Source organism: Alosa pseudoharengus, unplaced genomic scaffold, assembly GCF_046254945.1.
Source record: "Alosa pseudoharengus isolate Yale_2024_CS ecotype anadromous, Long Island Sound unplaced genomic scaffold, YU_APseudo_1.1 YU_APseudo_1.1_scf_11, whole genome shotgun sequence".
Classification (NCBI taxonomy): Eukaryota; Metazoa; Chordata; class Actinopteri; order Clupeiformes; family Clupeidae; genus Alosa; species Alosa pseudoharengus.
The window spans coordinates 23,093,716-23,112,249 of record NW_027468576.1 but is presented as its reverse complement, the minus strand read 5'-3'; the positions used below and the strand labels follow the sequence as shown (position 1 = coordinate 23,112,249).

The window sequence follows — 18,534 nt, the reverse complement described above, 5'->3', positions numbered from 1 at the left end:
TTACGCATGGACAGCATACAACATTAACCATCCAGAAAAGCACACTACACACACACACTCACACACACACTTATGCATTGACCCTGTCAAAGCCTTCCCCTGATGTTTTGTTCATGCTCATCTATAATGAATACATCGTGTGCAGTTGATTAGTCGTGATTTCCCATTTGGCTCTTAAATCATATCAAAAACTGTTCATGATTACCCTCTGATCCATAAAATGATTATTCTTTCAAACCTTTACAATTGATCTCTCTGTGTGTGTGTGTGTGTGTGTGTGTGTGTGTGTGTGTGTGTGTGTGTGTGTGTGTGTGTGTGCGTGCGTGTGTGTGTGTGTGTATGTGAGAGTGTGTTTGCCATATGCTTTTTTATGCTTACAAATTCCCAATCATATCCAGGCCTTCAGCATGGACTCAACATTTCAAGGGTCCATAATGCATACACACCCCAGGGTCTTGGCTTACTGGACACTCACCTGCGTAATACGTACAGTAATAAAATATGCGATACATAATAAAATCCATCCAGAATATCCAATTAAATATATGAGATTTTGAAATAGTCTGGCATTTGGTATTCGTGATGGAACACAGTGGCAACTATGAGATCAGTAGCTGGTGTTTTCTCCATAATAATGGTGATATACACAGTGAAATGAAAGATGGGTGGAGAGAGAGCGATACCATACACCTTTATTAAAATATATATGATAGTTCCTGTACAAATGGACAATACTTAATGGATGTATAGCTGGTAATGGCAATACATCTTATACATCCATGAAGTATTGTCATCAACATACACACTGCTAAAATAAATAATCTTAATATACAGCATAAAACTTCCATTGTTTACCCTGAATAATATGGTATATCAAATGAATAATCACTATATCAGTACAATTACAATAAATAATTCTTTACTTGAAACATTGGATGGTTTTGAGTTTATATTTCCATCTTACAATACACAGTTTCCCCCCTCCAATTGCAGTTCAGTGTGAGGTGAGAGCTATGCATAATCCTCTGCCAAAGAGTCCAAGTAGTTTGTGTCAGCATAGAGCAGGAAGCCAGAGAAGAGGCTGTCTGCCCAGCCAGGATCAGAGAACAAGCCATTTTGGTCTTTGTAAAAGATCTCCAACCACACCTCATCCTCTGGATTGAGATACATCAAGGTAGAACCCGAGGCCACATCATGGTTTCCTGTGTTTGCATCGAAGGTCTTGATCCGATATTCACCATTCTTCACCAGACCTATCGCCAAGTGCTTGTTGGCCAGTGTAATGTCATAGGAAAAATAATAGACACCCGGGTAAGCTCCAATGAATTTGCCGGTCTGTGGGTTGTAGTGATCCCCCTCGTTGAAGAGGACCTTATTGAATTTGATGGGAATCTTTTCAGCAGGGTAGCTGCTGGTGATGCCAGCGGAGAAGGCCGATTTGGGCACCAGGCTTCCACACTTGCAGATGCCCGGTGTGCCCGGGGGACCCCGTTGGCCCTTGTCCCCTTTTTCGCCCAAAGGCCCGAGGGGGCCCTCAGGACCTGGGTTCCCACCATCACCACCTGGGCCCCTTTTGCCCTGGGGGCCCCTTTCTCCACGCTGCCCCATCTTACCAGTAGGGCCGACTCTTCCCTTTGTCCCTGGAACATGAATGGAAAAGGAGTATGCATGGACTTCTTGTTACTTTGGTATAATTAATATATGCTTATTACTTGAAAGACTACTTTCTGTGATAACTGAGTTAGCAGATAAAGACATCATAGTAAACAAATGGATATCATCTAAAGAGGCTTGTTCCGCTTATCAGTATAACTCTATGGAATTCTAAACTTTGTAGCTGAATATCTCAGAACTACCCAGGATAGATACACAGCTAGAACCTTAAAATTCCAATGGGAAGAAATGAACAAATGAACTATTGTGTAAGTTCTTCATTCAAAATGATATCATGACATATTCCTACTAAACTAAACATAAAGTAATATTATTGTTTCCACCAACTACAGGTCCTAGCATGTTAGGACCATGGAAGAAATGAATACAATGAATGGAATGAATGAGTAGTGTGTGTGTGTGTGTGTGTGTGTGTGTGTGTGTGTGTGTGTGTGTGTGTGTGTGTGTGTGTGTCTCAGTCTCTACAAATGCAATTCAAATGAAGTGTTAGAGCTGGTTACAAAACAGAGGAAAGAGATTATTTGCACTGCAGAAAATTATGAGTGCACCACTTCTTTTTTTCTCCCCTTTTCTTATGCACACAAAATACATCAAATTTTGTGCACAAATTTGTTTCCATGATTAGTCGGCACTTCATCTATGTCAAGATAATCCATCTACCTGACAGGTGTGAAATATCAAAAGATTGGTGGAGTGGACAATTACAATGCTGACAGCAGGAATGTCCATCAGAACTGTTGCTCGTGAACTGAATGTAAAGGTCAAGTACTCATTTGAGCAAGGCACCTACCCCAACTGCTTCCTTGGCACCGCAGCAGTTGCTGCCCAGTGCTCCGAGTTTGTGTGTGTTCACAGCTCACTGTGTGCTGTGTGTGTGTGTGTGTGTGTGTGTGTGTGTGTGTGTGTGTGTGTGTGTGTGTTTTACTAATCACGAATGGGTAAAATGCAGAGAAATAATTTCCCCCGGGATGGAATCTATCTATTATATGTCTTGGATCTTTTACTTGAACTCATGAGAAATTAATGTATTGCATTCATATTGTTGTTCAGTATAAAATGATATGCATTTTATAGTCTGATTCCCAATGGAAAGATTTTATGAAGATGAATGGCCAGTATTTTATGAGTCACAGTGGGTCTGAATCCTTATGGATGTCAGCCAAAAGCATTAGCTGAGATATAAATATGAATGATTTCAAAAGTAATTTACTTGGATCAATGCATATGAATCACAGTTGGATAAGTGCATGTAATAACATAGAACAAAATAAAAAAAAATACATCTGATTACATCACCTGGATACTCATGCACATCATGCTATGGAATAACACTAATTCTGATAGATAGTCTGGGTAGTGTTCAACTACAATCTGCAATCTGTTCAATCTGCTGTTTGACTAGTACAGTATATATAGTAAGCCCATATGAGTATTTAGATGTGTGAGTGTTGAGACTGACCAAATTGTGCAGTGTGAACATTTCTTTCTTGTTAAAGGAGAATTCCGATGTGATTTTGACCTAAAGTGTTTTGAAACAGGATACCGAGTGTGAACGTATGTCTCATAGCCCATCTCGGCTTGTCCCCTGCACTCCGAAATCTGGCGCTAGTTAGCCGATGCTACCAACAAGGCGGTCAATGGTGGTGCCTCGGCATCGGCATAGCCATGCAAATAAATCACTGTTTTACACCATTTACGAGGCTCAATGTATCTCCACACTTCATTGGTAGACTTCCGAGGGCCCTGACATTTAAAACGAGACATTTAGAACTTTGAAAAAGCACTGGTAGTTTACTTACAAGACGATTTATACAGACAGTATCTTCTCGAAGTTTAGCGTTTGCAGCCATCTTGAATTTAGTCACGATAAGTCGAGCGACGAGTAAGAATGAACAGGTATGATAAGGGATCAGATTCCAAAAATAATTCCGTGGAAATGCATGGATTCCAGTTGCTGCTACTGGAAGAAACTGTAATCCATGCATTTCCACAGAATTATTTTTGGAATCTGATCCCTTATCATACATGGCTATGCCGATGCCAAGGCACCACCATTGACCGCCTTGTTGGTAGCATCGGCTAACTAGCGCCAGATTTCGGAGTGCAGGGGACAAGCCGAGATGGGCTATGAGACATACGTTCACACTCGGTATCATGTTTCCAAACAATTTAGGTCAAAATCACACCGGAATTCTCCTTTAATTTGGCTGACATAGAGTGACTTACTTACACCAATTATTAAAAGGGCCAGTCTCCCTGGAGCAACTCAAGGGCACAACCAGGCCCGGAGTGGGTAATCGGGAGAATCGGGAGAATTCCCGGTGGGCCGCTTCACTTTTGGGCCGGTCGAGGGAAAAATATTAACATTTGCCACGTTAATCTATCTTCTCTTAAAGTTGGCTACACACGTTCGCATCCTATGCCTAACACCGCAGCCTCTGCATGTGTTGTTTTCCCCTCCCAAGAAGAGTTAATTGGTTGGGTCCATATAGCCCGTCTTTTCTAAAAAGTTTTCTCAGATACCAGCTGGGCCGGCCCTACCGTAGTGATAAGCGTCAGGGAGGATGGATGGTAGAAAGAGGCCATGAGGGACTGGAAAGGCCAGGTAAAAAAGACGAAAAGTATTGGAGGAAAATGCTGCCAAATGTGCCAAGCTTCCAGATTTTTTTTTGAAGAGGACAGAATAAGTGGCAACTGGTAAATTAGCCATGATTATAGCGCCTGAGCAGCAGATCAGACAGTCCCCCGCTGAAAATGATGAGCCTGAAATTAGCTATGACTACAGGGACAAGTAGAAAGGATAATAATAAAGTTAACCATATTAATTAAAATTATTTTATGTAAGAAAGAACAGTATAGGCTATATGACAGCAGTAGGCTACATGATCAACCTATATGCCTTGTTGCTCAGAAGTGGGTGTAGTAAAGGAGCAAATCACCAAACAACAACATGATAGCTGACCCATGCAGAAAAAACATGTAAACAATAGTTCAATATGCCTCTTAGTGGAATTGTGGGATACATTTCAAATGCTTTATTTCTTCCTTCCTGTTTTTGTTAACTTATCAACTTATTCTTGTGGAATAGTGGAATATTGGTAGCCTATAATAAAAACTACAGGATAGTAAGAGCTTAAATGTTGCCTTATTCATCCAATTTCCACCACCACTAAAAAAGTGGGCCGGTCTTGGGCCTGAAACTCCCGGGCTGAAAAGTGGCCCCACTCCGGCCCTGGGCACAACGGTAGTAGCCAGAAATAAAACCCACAACTTTTTCTGGTTATGGTATGCTAGCCCAGCTCCTTACTACACCACCACGGCCCATAATGTTTGTGCACAGCTAACCAGAGGTCGCACTGATTGATGTATGCATGGTTGATGTCATACCTACTTCCCCCTTCTGTCCCTTCTCCCCTCTCCGTCCGTCCCTGCCGTCTCTGCCTGGGATCCCGTTGAAGCCGTCATCCCCTGGCGGGCCCGGAGGGCCAGGTTTACCTGGCGTGCCAGGTAAGCCGGGGACACTGCAGATGTAACGGGGTGAGGCCACTCGAGGTTTGGTGTCCAACAGCTGCCCAGTCACGAACTGAAACAGACAGACCACACCCACAAGGACCCACATCCTTAGGCCTGCAACAGGGAAGAGAGAAAAAAGTCACGACACTCTCCCAGGGGCGCTACTACAGTAGATAATTTGGGCCCTATGACAGACAATAAAGTAATTATGGGCCCTCCGATAATATATAGTAATATTGCCCCATGCCCCCCCCTCCCCCCAGCGGTGCCCCTGCTCTCTCCATCCACAAGACCACTAGGTATTTGATAAGGAACTCAACTGTTTTAAGTTGTGGCCACAAAGCTTCCAACCAAGTCAGTGTAGCAGAGACCGGTAAGGTACCAGGGCCTTTAAGTAGGGTTAAGACAAAAGGGGAGAGTTTTTTGTGTTTCATATCAGTGAAAAAGTGTTTTATGATTCCCATTGAAGTCCATTTGAATTCGAATTTGTACTTACAAATGTTTTTATCCCTTGAGGTTTTTTGACTTTCCAAACTTGTTAAAGATGTGATAAACAAGCTGTTTCCACCAAAGATGTGATAAACAAGCTTCTCCCTATGTTTTTTAAATGTTCCATTATGAAATAGCCAGTAAAATAAAGTTTTTTTAAAATAATTTTGAAGAAGAGTGCCTTGGATTTACTTTTTTCCTTTTGTTTGGATTGGATGAACTACACTGTCAGTTTGTCAGATATTTGTGAGAATGGCAATAAAGCCAAGAAAACATTTCAGAGCTCACACACAAATGACAAGAACAGTATCAGAAACGGCAAGTCTGCTTGCTTCTGGATATTTCAAAATTCCAGACAAAAATAAGATGAATGTAAAAACTATTGTAGCTTTATCATATGATGTTGATTTGGAACTGGTTTTTCATACATGGTAATGCTATTAATGTCGTTCTACATTAAACTGTCATTCTAATACATAAACTGTCTAAGAGTACACAGAGTATATTTGTGGTATTGACAAGATGCCATGTCTTCTCACACACAAAAACACACTTTGTCCTGAGCAAGAGAAGGAAAGCATCTTCAAAAACATGAAATCCAGACTCAGAGCTCCTAAGGACATCCCAGTGTTCATAAACAAGATGCCTCAGTCGGGCTGACAAAGGAGATGGTCTGCTCATAAAACACCATGTGCCGGGATGACGTCTCACGTCTCAGTGCTCACCAAAGACATTTAGTGTGGAGGACAGATGGAAGATTCACATTCTGATTCAGCAGAGCTGGATCTACCGCTGGGAAATGTTTTTCACAACACAAGCTCAGGGTATGCAAGCAATTAATCTCTAAACTAACACCCCCCCCCCCCCCGCCGCCGACACACACACACACACACACACACAATATCCCTCTTCCATGGATGTGCTCATGTAATAGCCTTTAAACTGCAATAATATACAGTCCCTCTGTCTTTTGTCAGTCAGTTCTACCTCTTTATATAACAGAGAGGAAATGAGCACCCTTCATGCTGACCCCCGTGTTAATGTGCGTTCTGTGCACACGGGTCCAGGGAGAGTAGCCAGCGCTGCAGCCTGCTTCCTAACGCATTCCACAGTCGTGATGTAACAGCCAAATAATTGTGTCAGAGACAAACTTGGTCGTGAGATCTGCCTCTACAGATCCAGCAGCTCAAACATGGAAATATGAACATCAGCTCACCCACATGTAGAGACACACACAGACACACTCACACAGACACACACAGACATACACACACACACACACAAACACACACACACACACACACACACACACACACACACACACACATCAAGGGACTGAAACCTGGCAATGTATGGAAATAAACACAAAACATGCACAAACACATGCACACAGACACAGACACGCACACACACACACACACACACACACACACACACACACAAAGAGAGACAAGCAGACACCCACCCACACACGCACAGCCTGTATGAGACTAGAGGGGGTTGTAATTATCCCTTTAAGAATGGATGTTTTGCAAGTCTTCACCCCCTGCACTTTCTGGACCTTTGATAGTCTAGTTCTAATGGCACTGTAAGATGACCTCATGAACAATAAACTCTAGAATGTCACCTCTGAGAGAAGCAGATGAAACTGGAAGATTTCACAACCATACACTAGCCTAATTAATTCCATATGGTCGTTCTTCTTAAAGAATGGTTATGATGAACAAATTGTGAAATTGTGACATTGTCTTTTTTTCAAATGGTACAAATGAATGCTTAACAGCTAAAGGCAACGTATGTCAGAGATAATGTGATCAAAAACTGAAAATGGGCAGTGATGGCCGATCCAAGTCAGTTGACTGCTAATTTGATATGTGTTTATCACAGTTTGTTGTAGTATTTGGCAGAGGCAATCGGTCTAAAAGCAACTGTTTTATCCAACTGAGACACCCTGATGAAAAATGGAAAGTTATCAAGAAGAGATAGAAAAAAATTAAACCTCGATGATTATTCATTTCTTAAGATTGTTCACAAACCCAACCAGAAGAAACCAATTTTCTTGAACAAAAACACCAGCGTTGTTCTATATTTTCTGGATCTGACATTTCTAAGAAATAACAAATACAACTCTTTTCATTTTAAACCCCTGAGGAATCATGTCAGATTCAGATATATTTTAGTACATAGGTTGTTTAGATACTCAAGCAGCCGCAAAATGAGAAACAGAGAGAAAGAGCAGGGCAGGGTTTGGGGTGTCTGGGAAACTTCTGTCAGTAATGTGGGTGCATCCCTCTGTGCATATTCCGTTTCCATGACTACACAGAAATGTTTTGACGAGTAGAGTGGGGAGGATGTCACAGATGCTGTCTTTGGATTGACAATAGATGCCACACACACACACACACACACACACACACATACATACACACACACACATACACACACACACACACGCACGCACACACGCACACACAATTAATGGGTTGCATCTGCTTAAACAATGTTCACAAGGGACACATGTTCATGATTTAAAGACTGTAAATCCCTAATAAGCTGTGTTTTCAGACCATTTGATTTCATTTCGCAGTGTGTCACTGTCTGTCACATCTGTCATTGGACAGTTATGTTGAAAATACATTTACAGATGCCCTCTAGATATTTTGTAGAGTTTCTAGATATATAACCACAGAAAAACTTGAAGAAAGCCTTCACCTAATTATATTCGTAAAATGTAATAGCCACATGGACTGTGAACATGTTATGAAGAAATGGAATCATACATTAGTTATGGACATACAAATCACTTCACAAAGAGTTATAGGTAAAGTAAACATGTAGAGTAACATAGATGCAAGTCATGTTTTCTTATGGGGAACATTACTTTAACACAAAAGGATGGGAATATTGAACAATTATACTGTTGCATTTGTTCCAGACCTGATAATGTGTGTTCACATGATTTGCAGGAGCTGCAACATTACAATTTTTGTATTGTATATATTTTGTGTGATTGTCTAAATGTCTGTAGTATAATGCCAAAGTCATTTAAAGGTTTTCCTGAAGCTCTGGTAAATACACATACAGGGGAAGACATAATTAAAATATGCATAGTAAAGATAGTCTCATCCTTTACCCCTACAAACTGCTGTACCTCTATGCACACCAGTTGCAAGAGCATTTTTAAAGAATGTCAGAGAATCCATCCATCTTACCTTGTTAAAAGTGTGCTGTCTGCAGTCACTGATGATGCTGTTGCTGTCTTGATTGTTTTGATGTCTGTTTTCAGTGTTGTGACATGTCATTTCCATGGCAATAAGATATATGAGTCCCTTTACTCGTCCTGCTCAGTCCATCAGTCCCTCGATCCCACTGTCTCTGTGCGCTTAACATCTGTGCTCATGTGGCTGTGTGTCTGTGCTGCACAGATCTGCTAGTGTACTATATGCACGTGTGTGTGTGTGTGTGTGTGTGGGGGGGGGGGGTATGTGTGTGTGTGTGTGTGTCTGTGTGTGTGTGTGTGTCACTGCCACAGAGCCTTCTCAACTCCCACCCCTTTCTCTCTCTCCTTCAGCTCCCTCACTCTCTCCTCCCTCCTCTAGATCCCTCACTCTTTCTCTCTCCCTCCTTCAGCACCCTCACTCTCTCCCTACCTCACTCTCTCCCTCTCTCCTCTAGATCCTTACCTCACTCTCTCTCTCCCTCCCTACTCTAGATCCCTAACTCTCTTCCTCCCTCACTCCCTCACTCCCTCTCTCACTTTATGAAACAAATAGAACATGTGTAATAGATATAGTTTGCAAACTAATGAATTTCTAATGTCAATGTGTGAATTGTGTGCACAATTCTTCAATTAGTTATCAACAATTATCCATAAGAGATATCATGTCTATTCTTTGTTGCTATTTTCAAGTATGGATCTAAGGCACATTTTAGAGAAAGTACTGTATGCCTATTTGGCAATACACGTGTGTGTGTGCCTGCGTGTGTGCGTGTGAGTGTGTGCATATCTGTGTGTGTGAGTGTGTGTGTGCATGTGCAGGCCTGTGTGTGTGTGTGTGTGTGTGTGTGCATGTGTACTGTGTGCGTCTTTGTGTGTGTGAGTGTGTGTGTGTGTGTGTATGTGTGTGTGTGTGTGTGTGTGTGTGTGTTTGTGTGTGTGTGTGTGTGTGTGTGTGTGTGTGTGTGTGTGTGTGTGTGTGTGTTTGTGCATGTGTGTGTGTAAACCTGAGTTGAAATTGCAGAGCCCTCAGTAAAAGCTCATCTTTTTGTATCACCAATAAGAACAATGCGCCAGCAATTCCTCTGTGAACCTTGAGCCTTTTTCAGGGCAGCATAGAGATGTCCCTTAAAGGGAAGCCTCTACTGGGTGTGGTCTGTTCTCTCAGGTCTGATACTTCCGACAGACAGACAGATCCTATTAGAGTGGATCTTATTGATAGTACTTCGGATCTGTTTTCATTCACATTTGTGTCAACATAATGTTTATAGACATAATTTTGTATGACGTTTCTAAATACTGTGGAACACTTATCTTTGCTGCCATCTTGTGGTCATTGACAGAAATGCTGCTGATCAAAGTTTATGCAATGCATGGACAGCTCTTGGTCCAATTTCCTGACCTGTCATAATCCTAAGTAGCTTGAAAAGTCCCTTTATGACTAAGTTATTTGAAAAGTCCCTTTTACGAGCATTTTATGATTTTCTGGTAATTTCCTGAAACCAATATTGGTTCAGAACGGATTTGAGTGAGTCAGTATTTTCAGCTGCAATAGCAAAGAAGACACTAGTGCCGTTGGAGGTATAGGGAGATATATAGTGAGTATTCCTCAATGGAGCCAGCTTCTTTTGGTGGCAGCCCTGATGTTGGTTGACAAGACAACTTCAGACTTGTCAAAGTCCCCTTTCACTCCAGTGGATATGGTGGAGTGAGGCTGTAGAAATATCAGAATTTAACTGAAATGTAATACCATGTGACTAATTTGAAGGGCACACTGTGCTGTCACCATGTGTCCATGTTGTGTGTGTGTGTGTGTGTGTGTATGCATAATAGCTATATTATAGCTAGTAATACTGTATTATATTAGCCTGTTATGTTATGTAAGCAAGTAGAATGTCCCCTTTATTAAGTTAATGTCAAATATATTTTCTGGTATCTTCCTGACACCCACAGGCTTATTCTACTTGCCATTTTTGTGTGCCATTTTCCTGTAATCCTGTCATTCTGCCCATTCTGTGAGATTAAGCCTTTGTTTTTCCTTTAACAGGTTTATGGCTTAAATTAATATAGCAAAACCATCTACCAGACTACCAAGCACAACAAGGACAACTACTATCTCATAATTATGACCTAGTATCTATTGTTATGACTTATCTCAAAATTGTGACTATGCCTATGCATCTCATATGAGACAGTTTGTGACCTTTTTTTTCAAGTGGCGGAAAGGCTTTCATCTAAAGCCACTTTTTCATATTTTATTAACCTTTAGTTTTCATCATTAAAACATTCCTTGCAGATGTGTCAAGAAAGTGTAAACATCAGGATTGTTGTTTGCCATCTTGTCGTTTTGTTTATTTGGTACTACCCACCCAACTGTCTCTAAAGTCCCAGATCTTGTTTTATGCATTGAGGTAATCGTCATTACAACTAATGTTTGCCATTTTTTTGCCATGTACAATTAGTAATGTGAATTTGTATGCCCCCCAGCAGTGACAGCCCACCTAAACCAGAAAGTTGCTGATGCCACTGCACCTCTGGTTGTTTATGCAGCCGCCACTCAGAAGGTATTATCTATAGTGGCCGATGTTACAGCCACACCTGAGTCTGACAAAAAACAGCTGATGGAGTAGGTTGTTTCAACAAGGAAGAAAAACTATCCAATGAGTCATTAGGTATGGTTTTATGACATAATGATGGAATGTAAAAGGTTGTGTTTTCCTGTTGGTGGTATGTTAGGCAACATCCTGTTTCAGTGCCTGTAGACTATCCTCTTTTCGCCAAGTGCTGATACTTGCTGAAAATGATGATGAAGAAGAAGAACAAAAATGGATGATAAATAAACAGTTAAAATATGAATGTATTCTTTATTGTGTAACGAATACTTGTGTATTCATATGATACATACATATGAACACATTGTCCATATACCTTGACTACCAAATGCCAAAGCACTCGGAATTGATAATCTGTGATCCTTGCTTTGAGAGTGTTAATGGTAGATATTTTAATATAATGGTTTTGGTGCCGTTACAGTAGAGATGAACAGAAAATAAGGCCTCTGCTTCATGCAGTGATTTCAGTTACCCTACACAGACAGCAGAGTTTTATTTGAACTTCAGTAAGGTCATGTCATTGTTATAGAGTTATAGAGCACTGCCCCTGACATTGCCCCATGTTATTTATTAAATACAACCACTCAAAATTGATTTCACTTCTTTCAAATGATGATGTGACACAATATAAGCCAGAGAGAGCAAACAGGTTGTTTAAGGTGGGAATGAGAAAGTCTGAAAATGGTGGGAATGAGAAAGTCTGAAAATGGATACAAGAAACTATATGAGAGGACGAGGATGAGTGTGTATGCGAGGAGGAGGAAGAACAAAAAATGCAAAGAGCAAGGCAAAGTAGTAATTTCTGAGAAATTTTGAGCTACTAGAACGTGTTTATGTTCATCAAAAGACAATGAAAAATATGAAGTTTGTTTTGAGATTACAGTAAAAATGTACTTCTCCCTAAGAACTACAGTATATGTTTTGAACAATGTGTGTTTTTTGTGTGTTGTTTACTGACTGCTTGATAGTGTATATCATTTTGATCACTTTGTTTATGATTTGAGAGCAGTGTTTGGTTTTGAGCACTGGTCAATCTGTTTTGAGGCTTTTTTATTTTGCATTTAGTTTATTTTGCAAATAGTGCTTGAAGATGAGGTTTTGTGTTTACTGTTTTAAGAAAATTGAGCTTTACTGAAATTTAAAATTGAGCTTTACTGAAATTTACTGTCTTAACATGTAGTATTTTTAGGTCAATCATTTCCATAAATGATGATAGGTTATTCATAGGTGTGACAATACAAGACCGGGAAATACATAAGGAAAAAAAAACCTTACGAGAAGTGCTCTTATCATGGTGTTACTTGCGATGAACCTTGGACAGTTGATGAACCTTAAATACTCAATATTTTGAACATGGCTTACAGACGTGTGATAGCCATGGGTCTGCAAACATCAGGACTGTTCTTTGTCATCTTCTTGTCTCGTACGTTTGGAATACAGCTGGATGGTCATGGGTACACAGGTGTTCTCATTGCCATCAACCCAGCTGTCCCTGAAGAACCAAATGGTCAAGTACTCCTTATGAGGATTGAGGTGACCGTCTTGCAATTTATAAAATACAATTTTTAATGTAATGTAAATATTTTTTATTCTGTCTGATGTTTTGATTCCCTCCCTTGACTATTTCAGGATATGATAAAAGATGCATCACTCAGTTTATCCAAAACTGCTGGGAACAGGTTTCATTTCAAGGAAGTGACCATATTAATTCCTTCAAACTGGAAAACTCAAAAAGAATACAAAAAGGCCAGGACTGAGAGGTATGACAAGGTATGGTGGAAAACATTCATCTTCTGCATATTCATTTTTGTTCAGTGGAGCAGATATCTTTACTTAATATAGTTGCCAATCACCCAAAGAAGCCAACCTAATAAATCAAAGAAAACATGGTAGCCATATCAGTGTGGATGTAAAGTAAAAAAATAAACAAAGGCTTTTGTTCTTTCAGGCCCATGTCATTATTGATGAGCCAAACCGTGCATATGGAGATGAGCCCTACACCCTCCAGTATGGTCAATGTGGAGATGAGGGCCAGTACATCCATCTCACCCCAAACTTCCTGCTAGATGACAAGCTCGTTGCCGTGTATGGAGAAAGAAGTAAGCCCAATGGCTGTGCTGATGTCTGGCTTGGGTTGATAGGGGGTCATTTTCAAAAAGACAATTAATGTTTGTATTTCTAAGCTCCTTGCTTCTTGTCCTAATTACCGTCCCTGTGGGTAGACGTGTGTGTGTGTGTGTGTGTGTGTGTGTGTGTGTGTGCTTGTGTGTGTGTGTGTGTGTGTGTGTGTGTGTGTGTGTGTGTGTCCACTGACATAGCTTTAACAATTCTGATTCTAATTCCGGTTTACTTCACATTTTCATACAAGTTGGAGGGTCACCATACATCATCCTACCTGATTTAATGTTCCTTATTGTGCCTATTACAGATAAAGTTTTTGTGCATGAATGGGCTCATCTGCGATGGGGTTTATATGACGAGTATAGTGATGAACAGCCATTCTACCTGTCTGGACAGGGGGAAGTTGAGGCAACAAGGTAACAGATATTTTAATATTGCACCATCTGTTTCACTTTCACTGTTTCACTGTAAAAAAAAGAAAACATGAAGACGAAAGTCAAAACTGTGTCATAGAACTATTTCTGATTCTATCCTGTGATTAGTCAACATGACTATTTTTCAAACAATAGCTATTATGATATCATGATACCTAAAGTGAACCATCTTTAGAATTATATTCTTCAGCTTTTACTCTATGTTATATGTTTTGTTTATATATATATGTATATATTTTTCAAGTAATATTTGTGTGTGAGAAGCGGTTGGAATAGGCCCTTAAATGGAGCACTATCAAAGAGTGAAGAGGGAGGGGCACATTATTGCTGCACGGTTATATAGCTTGTCATATGTCCCATATCACATGGTTATATAAGTTAACATGTGGGACACCAGTGCACCTGTACTCAACGAACTTGGTGTGCGTAGCTGATAAGGATTATAAGGGTTTTTAGACTCAGGGAGACGTCTATGGAATCAGAATTGACTCATATGTTTCTCCAAATTATTCCCTTTAGGTGTAGCATCAAAATTACTGGGCAACAGTGTGGCAGATCTGAAGCTGGATGTAAAAATCCTTGTGACACTGACAAAAAAACTGGATTGCCGACCGGTGACTGTATATTTCTACCAGATACACATACATCTGCACAAGAGTCAATAATGGCTTATCCCAGCTTGTATTCTGTAAGTTAACAGGACATGTCTCCTAATAACTCACCTATATTTGTTAAATATCTTAATGATAATGGCACACACACACACACACACACACACACACTGTCTCCCCCCCAGACACACACAGATACACCCCCCACACACACACACACCATATACCATACCCCCCCTCCCAACACACACACACACTTCCCCAAGCATTCATAAACTGCACACAAGCACACTCAAGACTCATGAGCGACCACATGTACAGAGAAGCAAACACACACACACACACACACACACACACACACACACACACACACATACACACACACACACTTACATGAGTTGCAAGAGTAGTACAGGGGATGGAGTAAAAGATTGAGACAAATTGGCAAGCATGATTTATGTGCAGGGAAGAGAGAATGTGCAGGGCTGAGCAGCGGTCATATTTTGTACCACTACGCTGTACATTTAGTTACTGAGAAGTCATTAAAGAAGTCAATAAAATGCTTTATATGCAAGTACTTGATTTTTGAATAATAACATGACTATTTAGTAATATGTTAATCTTACAATTACTAACAACGATCAACAAAATATTTGGCAATGGGCACGTTGCTATTTATTGCGGACTGTTATAAAGGGTTACCAAACTCTTTTCATTCAGGTGGTAGATTTTTGCACAACGGAGACTCATAATGCTGAAGCCCCAAACAGACAGAATCAGATGTGTGGCAACAGAGCAGCTCTGGATGTGATCCTCAACAGCTCTGTGGATGCTGGAGTTCCAGAACCATCGGCTCCCTTCCCCACCGTGTACCCAACTGTCTGGAAGGTACAGAGGAGGACCAGGGTTGTGTGCCTCGTCCTGGATGTGTCAGGAAGCATGAATGTAAGTGTCGTATTCACATTTTTAGGGGTTTGGTTTTTAGGGATATCATGATGCATTTGATGAAGTTGTGATATTTTTTCCCTGCCTGTTTACCATGCCTGTTTACAGTGATAAGTATGATATTGGAAATGCAGGCGAATAAAAATTTGCACTAATTTCAGGGGCCAAGGATATTGCTTTTACAACAAGCTGCAACGCTGTTTCTTCGAGAAATCATTGAGGATACAGCTATTGTGGGAATTGTGAAGTTTCAAAGTATCGCTTCAATTCAGAAAAGCCTTACTCTGATTGATAGTGAACAAACCAGAGAGACGCTTGTCAAGGCACTTCCAACTACCGCAAGCGGTGGAACACAAATATGCCAGGGTATTAATAAAGCCCTTGAGGTAAAAAACTATTCACTTTGAAATCTTCAAATAATATCACCCACCCATTATAATTATAATCATTATTGTGTGACAATATCAGAATCCCCTCTTATAAGGATCCAAGTAGTCAGATTTTCCTTTTTGCAGGTAGTTATGGAGGATGATCAAAACACAGAAGGAGATGAGCTCGTTCTTCTAACAGATGGAGAAGCAAATGACAACATGCAACTTTGTTTGGAAACAGTTAAAAGTAGTGGCGCAACTGTGCACACTATTGCTCTGGGCCCAAATGCAGACCAGATACTGCAAGTTATGGCAAATGAAACAGGTAAGGTAGTCAAAGTATAGCATTTAATAGCCTTCTACAACATTCCATTCACCAATAGCACACTGCAGAGGACAATCTGTTTATTCTGATCTGGCGCACAGTAAATCATACCTTTTCAGACTGCAGTAGGCTACTGTAAATGTGGTCACTATAGAAATATAGACCTTTGCCCCACAAAACATTGAATTTCCCCATGGGGATCAATAAAGTATCTATCTATCTATCTATCTACATGTCAAATGAAAATGTGTAAATAATAACAATGCATGTTTTTTTTTTTTAAAGTAGACAGTCACGGCGAGTATACTGTCAGGATTGTATCCCCTTATCAGATATACATACGCATCTCGTCTGAGATGTGTATTGAATTAGATTAACACATTCCTTGTGTTAATGACTACCAAATACCCTTGTTAGCATTAGTTGGTGCCCACATCAAGGGTTTGTGTTTTGCTTGCTTATGCTGCTAATCGGATCATAAGTGGCCAGAGTATTCATTAAAGGATTTGTTGGTATTTGTTGGTTCCGCATCAAGAGCCGCAGTTTGTCTGGTTATGTTGCTGATCATTATAAACAGCCACAGCAATGAAGAGGAATGACCAAAGTATTTGTTGGAACCTATCATGAGTGTGGAGGAGGGTGGGTCTGGGATGCCAAACACCACTGTTGAGTCTTCTGAAATGAATGGAATGTTTTGTTGAGCTGCCGTTATTTTATGGGTCATTCTTTCTTTGTTTTTCTCAAAGGGGGGATTTTTCATCAGTCAACAGACAGCATTGACTCCAATGCACTAGTAGATGCTTTTGCCTCTCTTACAACTTCTGATGGAAATTTAACACAACAAGCAATTCAGGTGAGGAAAATATGTGTTAAACACTATTATGTGTTATACACTATTATTGTGCATCATGAACAAAGTCTGATATCTTTATTGTCTTATGACTTTACAGCTTGAAAGCTCTGGGAAAACAACACTTGATTGGTTTAATGGAACCTTTTCTGTGGACTTGACAGTTGGAAATGGTACCGTTATAACCATTATCTATGAAGCATCCCCTCCCAGAATATCAATCAGAAGTCCAAGTGGAGACATGTTAAGTGGGTCAGACTTCAGCCATGATCGTCCCACAAAGACCCTATCTTTGAAAATAGCAGGAACTGCAGAGGTAACATTTCATTAATGGAGCATGCATGATTCCTCAACAGCTGACAAAACAGATAAGCTTTTGGCTACTTTTCTCACCCACAATTAAAACTAATTCAACTATATTTGGTCAAACAACAATTATTGTGGAAATCTAGATCAAGATCTAGGTCAAAGAGAAGAGCACATAGTTGTTAAGCACCTACACCTTCAATTTACCTCAATTTTTCACAGGTTGGAGAATGGCACTATAGTCTACTTAATGAGGGTAGCACTGCACAGGCGATGGCAATCACTGTAACCAGCCGTGCTGCCAGAGCTGATGTGCCCCCTGTCACAGTTAAAGCCCACATGAACCAGAAGTCCTCTGATGGTAACAAAGCCATGGTGGTCTTTGCATCTGTCACTCAGAAGGGAGTGCCTGTTATAATGGCAGATGTCACAGCCACACTTGTGTCTGACAAAGAGGTTATACAGTTACAGTTGGAAGATAAAGGCACAGGTAACTGCAGGGGCGGGGACTTGTATAAAATGAACCATGGTAGTCCTACTTTTATGACAGGTGACATATAGTAACATTGTGATAACTAATAATAATATGTATGTTGTGTGTGTTCATGGAGTGCATTTATCTGTTTACACTAGGTGCTGATGCTGTCAGGCATGATGGCATCTATTCAAAGTATTTCACTGAGATGAAGACAGGCAGGTACAGCCTGAAAGTGAGAGTAAAAAACAAGGGCAAAGCCAGGATCTCTACACACAGACACAGTGGAGCACCTTACATCCCTGGATATGTGGTCAATGGTAAAGAGTGGGGAAAAAGGGGTTAACCATTATGATAGATAGATATATAGATAGATACTTTATTCATCTTAAGGGACATTTTGGCATCCAGTAACTTATATGATACATAGAGCAAAATAGACAAAGTATATAGTATTATCGTAAAACAACACATACACAATTATTCCCACAGTTTTATATCTATGATTATTATACAGTATATACTTTCAAATGTATGCAGCAATCATTGTTGCATTGGTACATATTCATTGGTACATATAATAGAGATACA

General features: G+C 40.3%; 2 protein-coding genes across 2 annotated transcripts; one reads left to right on the top strand and one right to left on the bottom strand.

The window, feature by feature from the left end:
- Nucleotides 1-678: 678 nt before the first annotated feature.
- On the bottom strand, nt 679-8,977 carry c1qtnf7 (C1q and TNF related 7). Its single transcript, XM_076277411.1, has 3 exons — nt 8,889-8,977; nt 5,062-5,301; nt 679-1,640 (listed from the first exon to the last, which is right to left on the bottom strand). The coding sequence occupies exons 2-3, from the start codon at nt 5,291-5,293 to the stop codon at nt 1,012-1,014; spliced, it is 861 nt and encodes a 286-aa protein (XP_076133526.1). The 5' UTR covers nt 5,294-5,301; nt 8,889-8,977; the 3' UTR covers nt 679-1,011.
- Nucleotides 8,978-12,865: 3,888 nt separating this feature from the next.
- LOC143115392 (calcium-activated chloride channel regulator 1-like) lies at nt 12,866-18,314 on the top strand. The gene is made up of 12 exons (XM_076277399.1): nt 12,866-13,038; nt 13,135-13,275; nt 13,454-13,604; nt 13,934-14,042; nt 14,580-14,748; nt 15,392-15,616; nt 15,778-16,002; nt 16,132-16,312; nt 17,059-17,165; nt 17,263-17,478; nt 17,691-17,958; nt 18,102-18,314. The coding sequence occupies exons 1-12, from the start codon at nt 12,883-12,885 to the stop codon at nt 18,287-18,289; spliced, it is 2,136 nt and encodes a 711-aa protein (XP_076133514.1). The 5' UTR covers nt 12,866-12,882; the 3' UTR covers nt 18,290-18,314.
- Nucleotides 18,315-18,534: the final 220 nt, after the last annotated feature.

Coding starts and splice junctions, on each gene's coding strand:
- LOC143115392 (XM_076277399.1), top strand. CDS start 12,883: ATGGGTCTGCAAACATCAGGACTGTTCTTTGTCATCTTCTTGTCTCGT. Junction 13,605..13,933: donor TGCCGTGTATGGAGAAAGAA/GTAAGCCCAATG, acceptor TGCCTATTACAG/ATAAAGTTTTTGTGCATGAA. Junction 14,043..14,579: donor GGGGAAGTTGAGGCAACAAG/GTAACAGATATT, acceptor TATTCCCTTTAG/GTGTAGCATCAAAATTACTG.
- c1qtnf7 (XM_076277411.1), bottom strand. CDS start 5,293: ATGTGGGTCCTTGTGGGTGTGGTCTGTCTGTTTCAGTTCGTGACTGGG. Junction 1,641..5,061: donor GGGACAGAAGGGGGAAGTAG/GTATGACATCAA, acceptor TTCATGTTCCAG/GGACAAAGGGAAGAGTCGGC.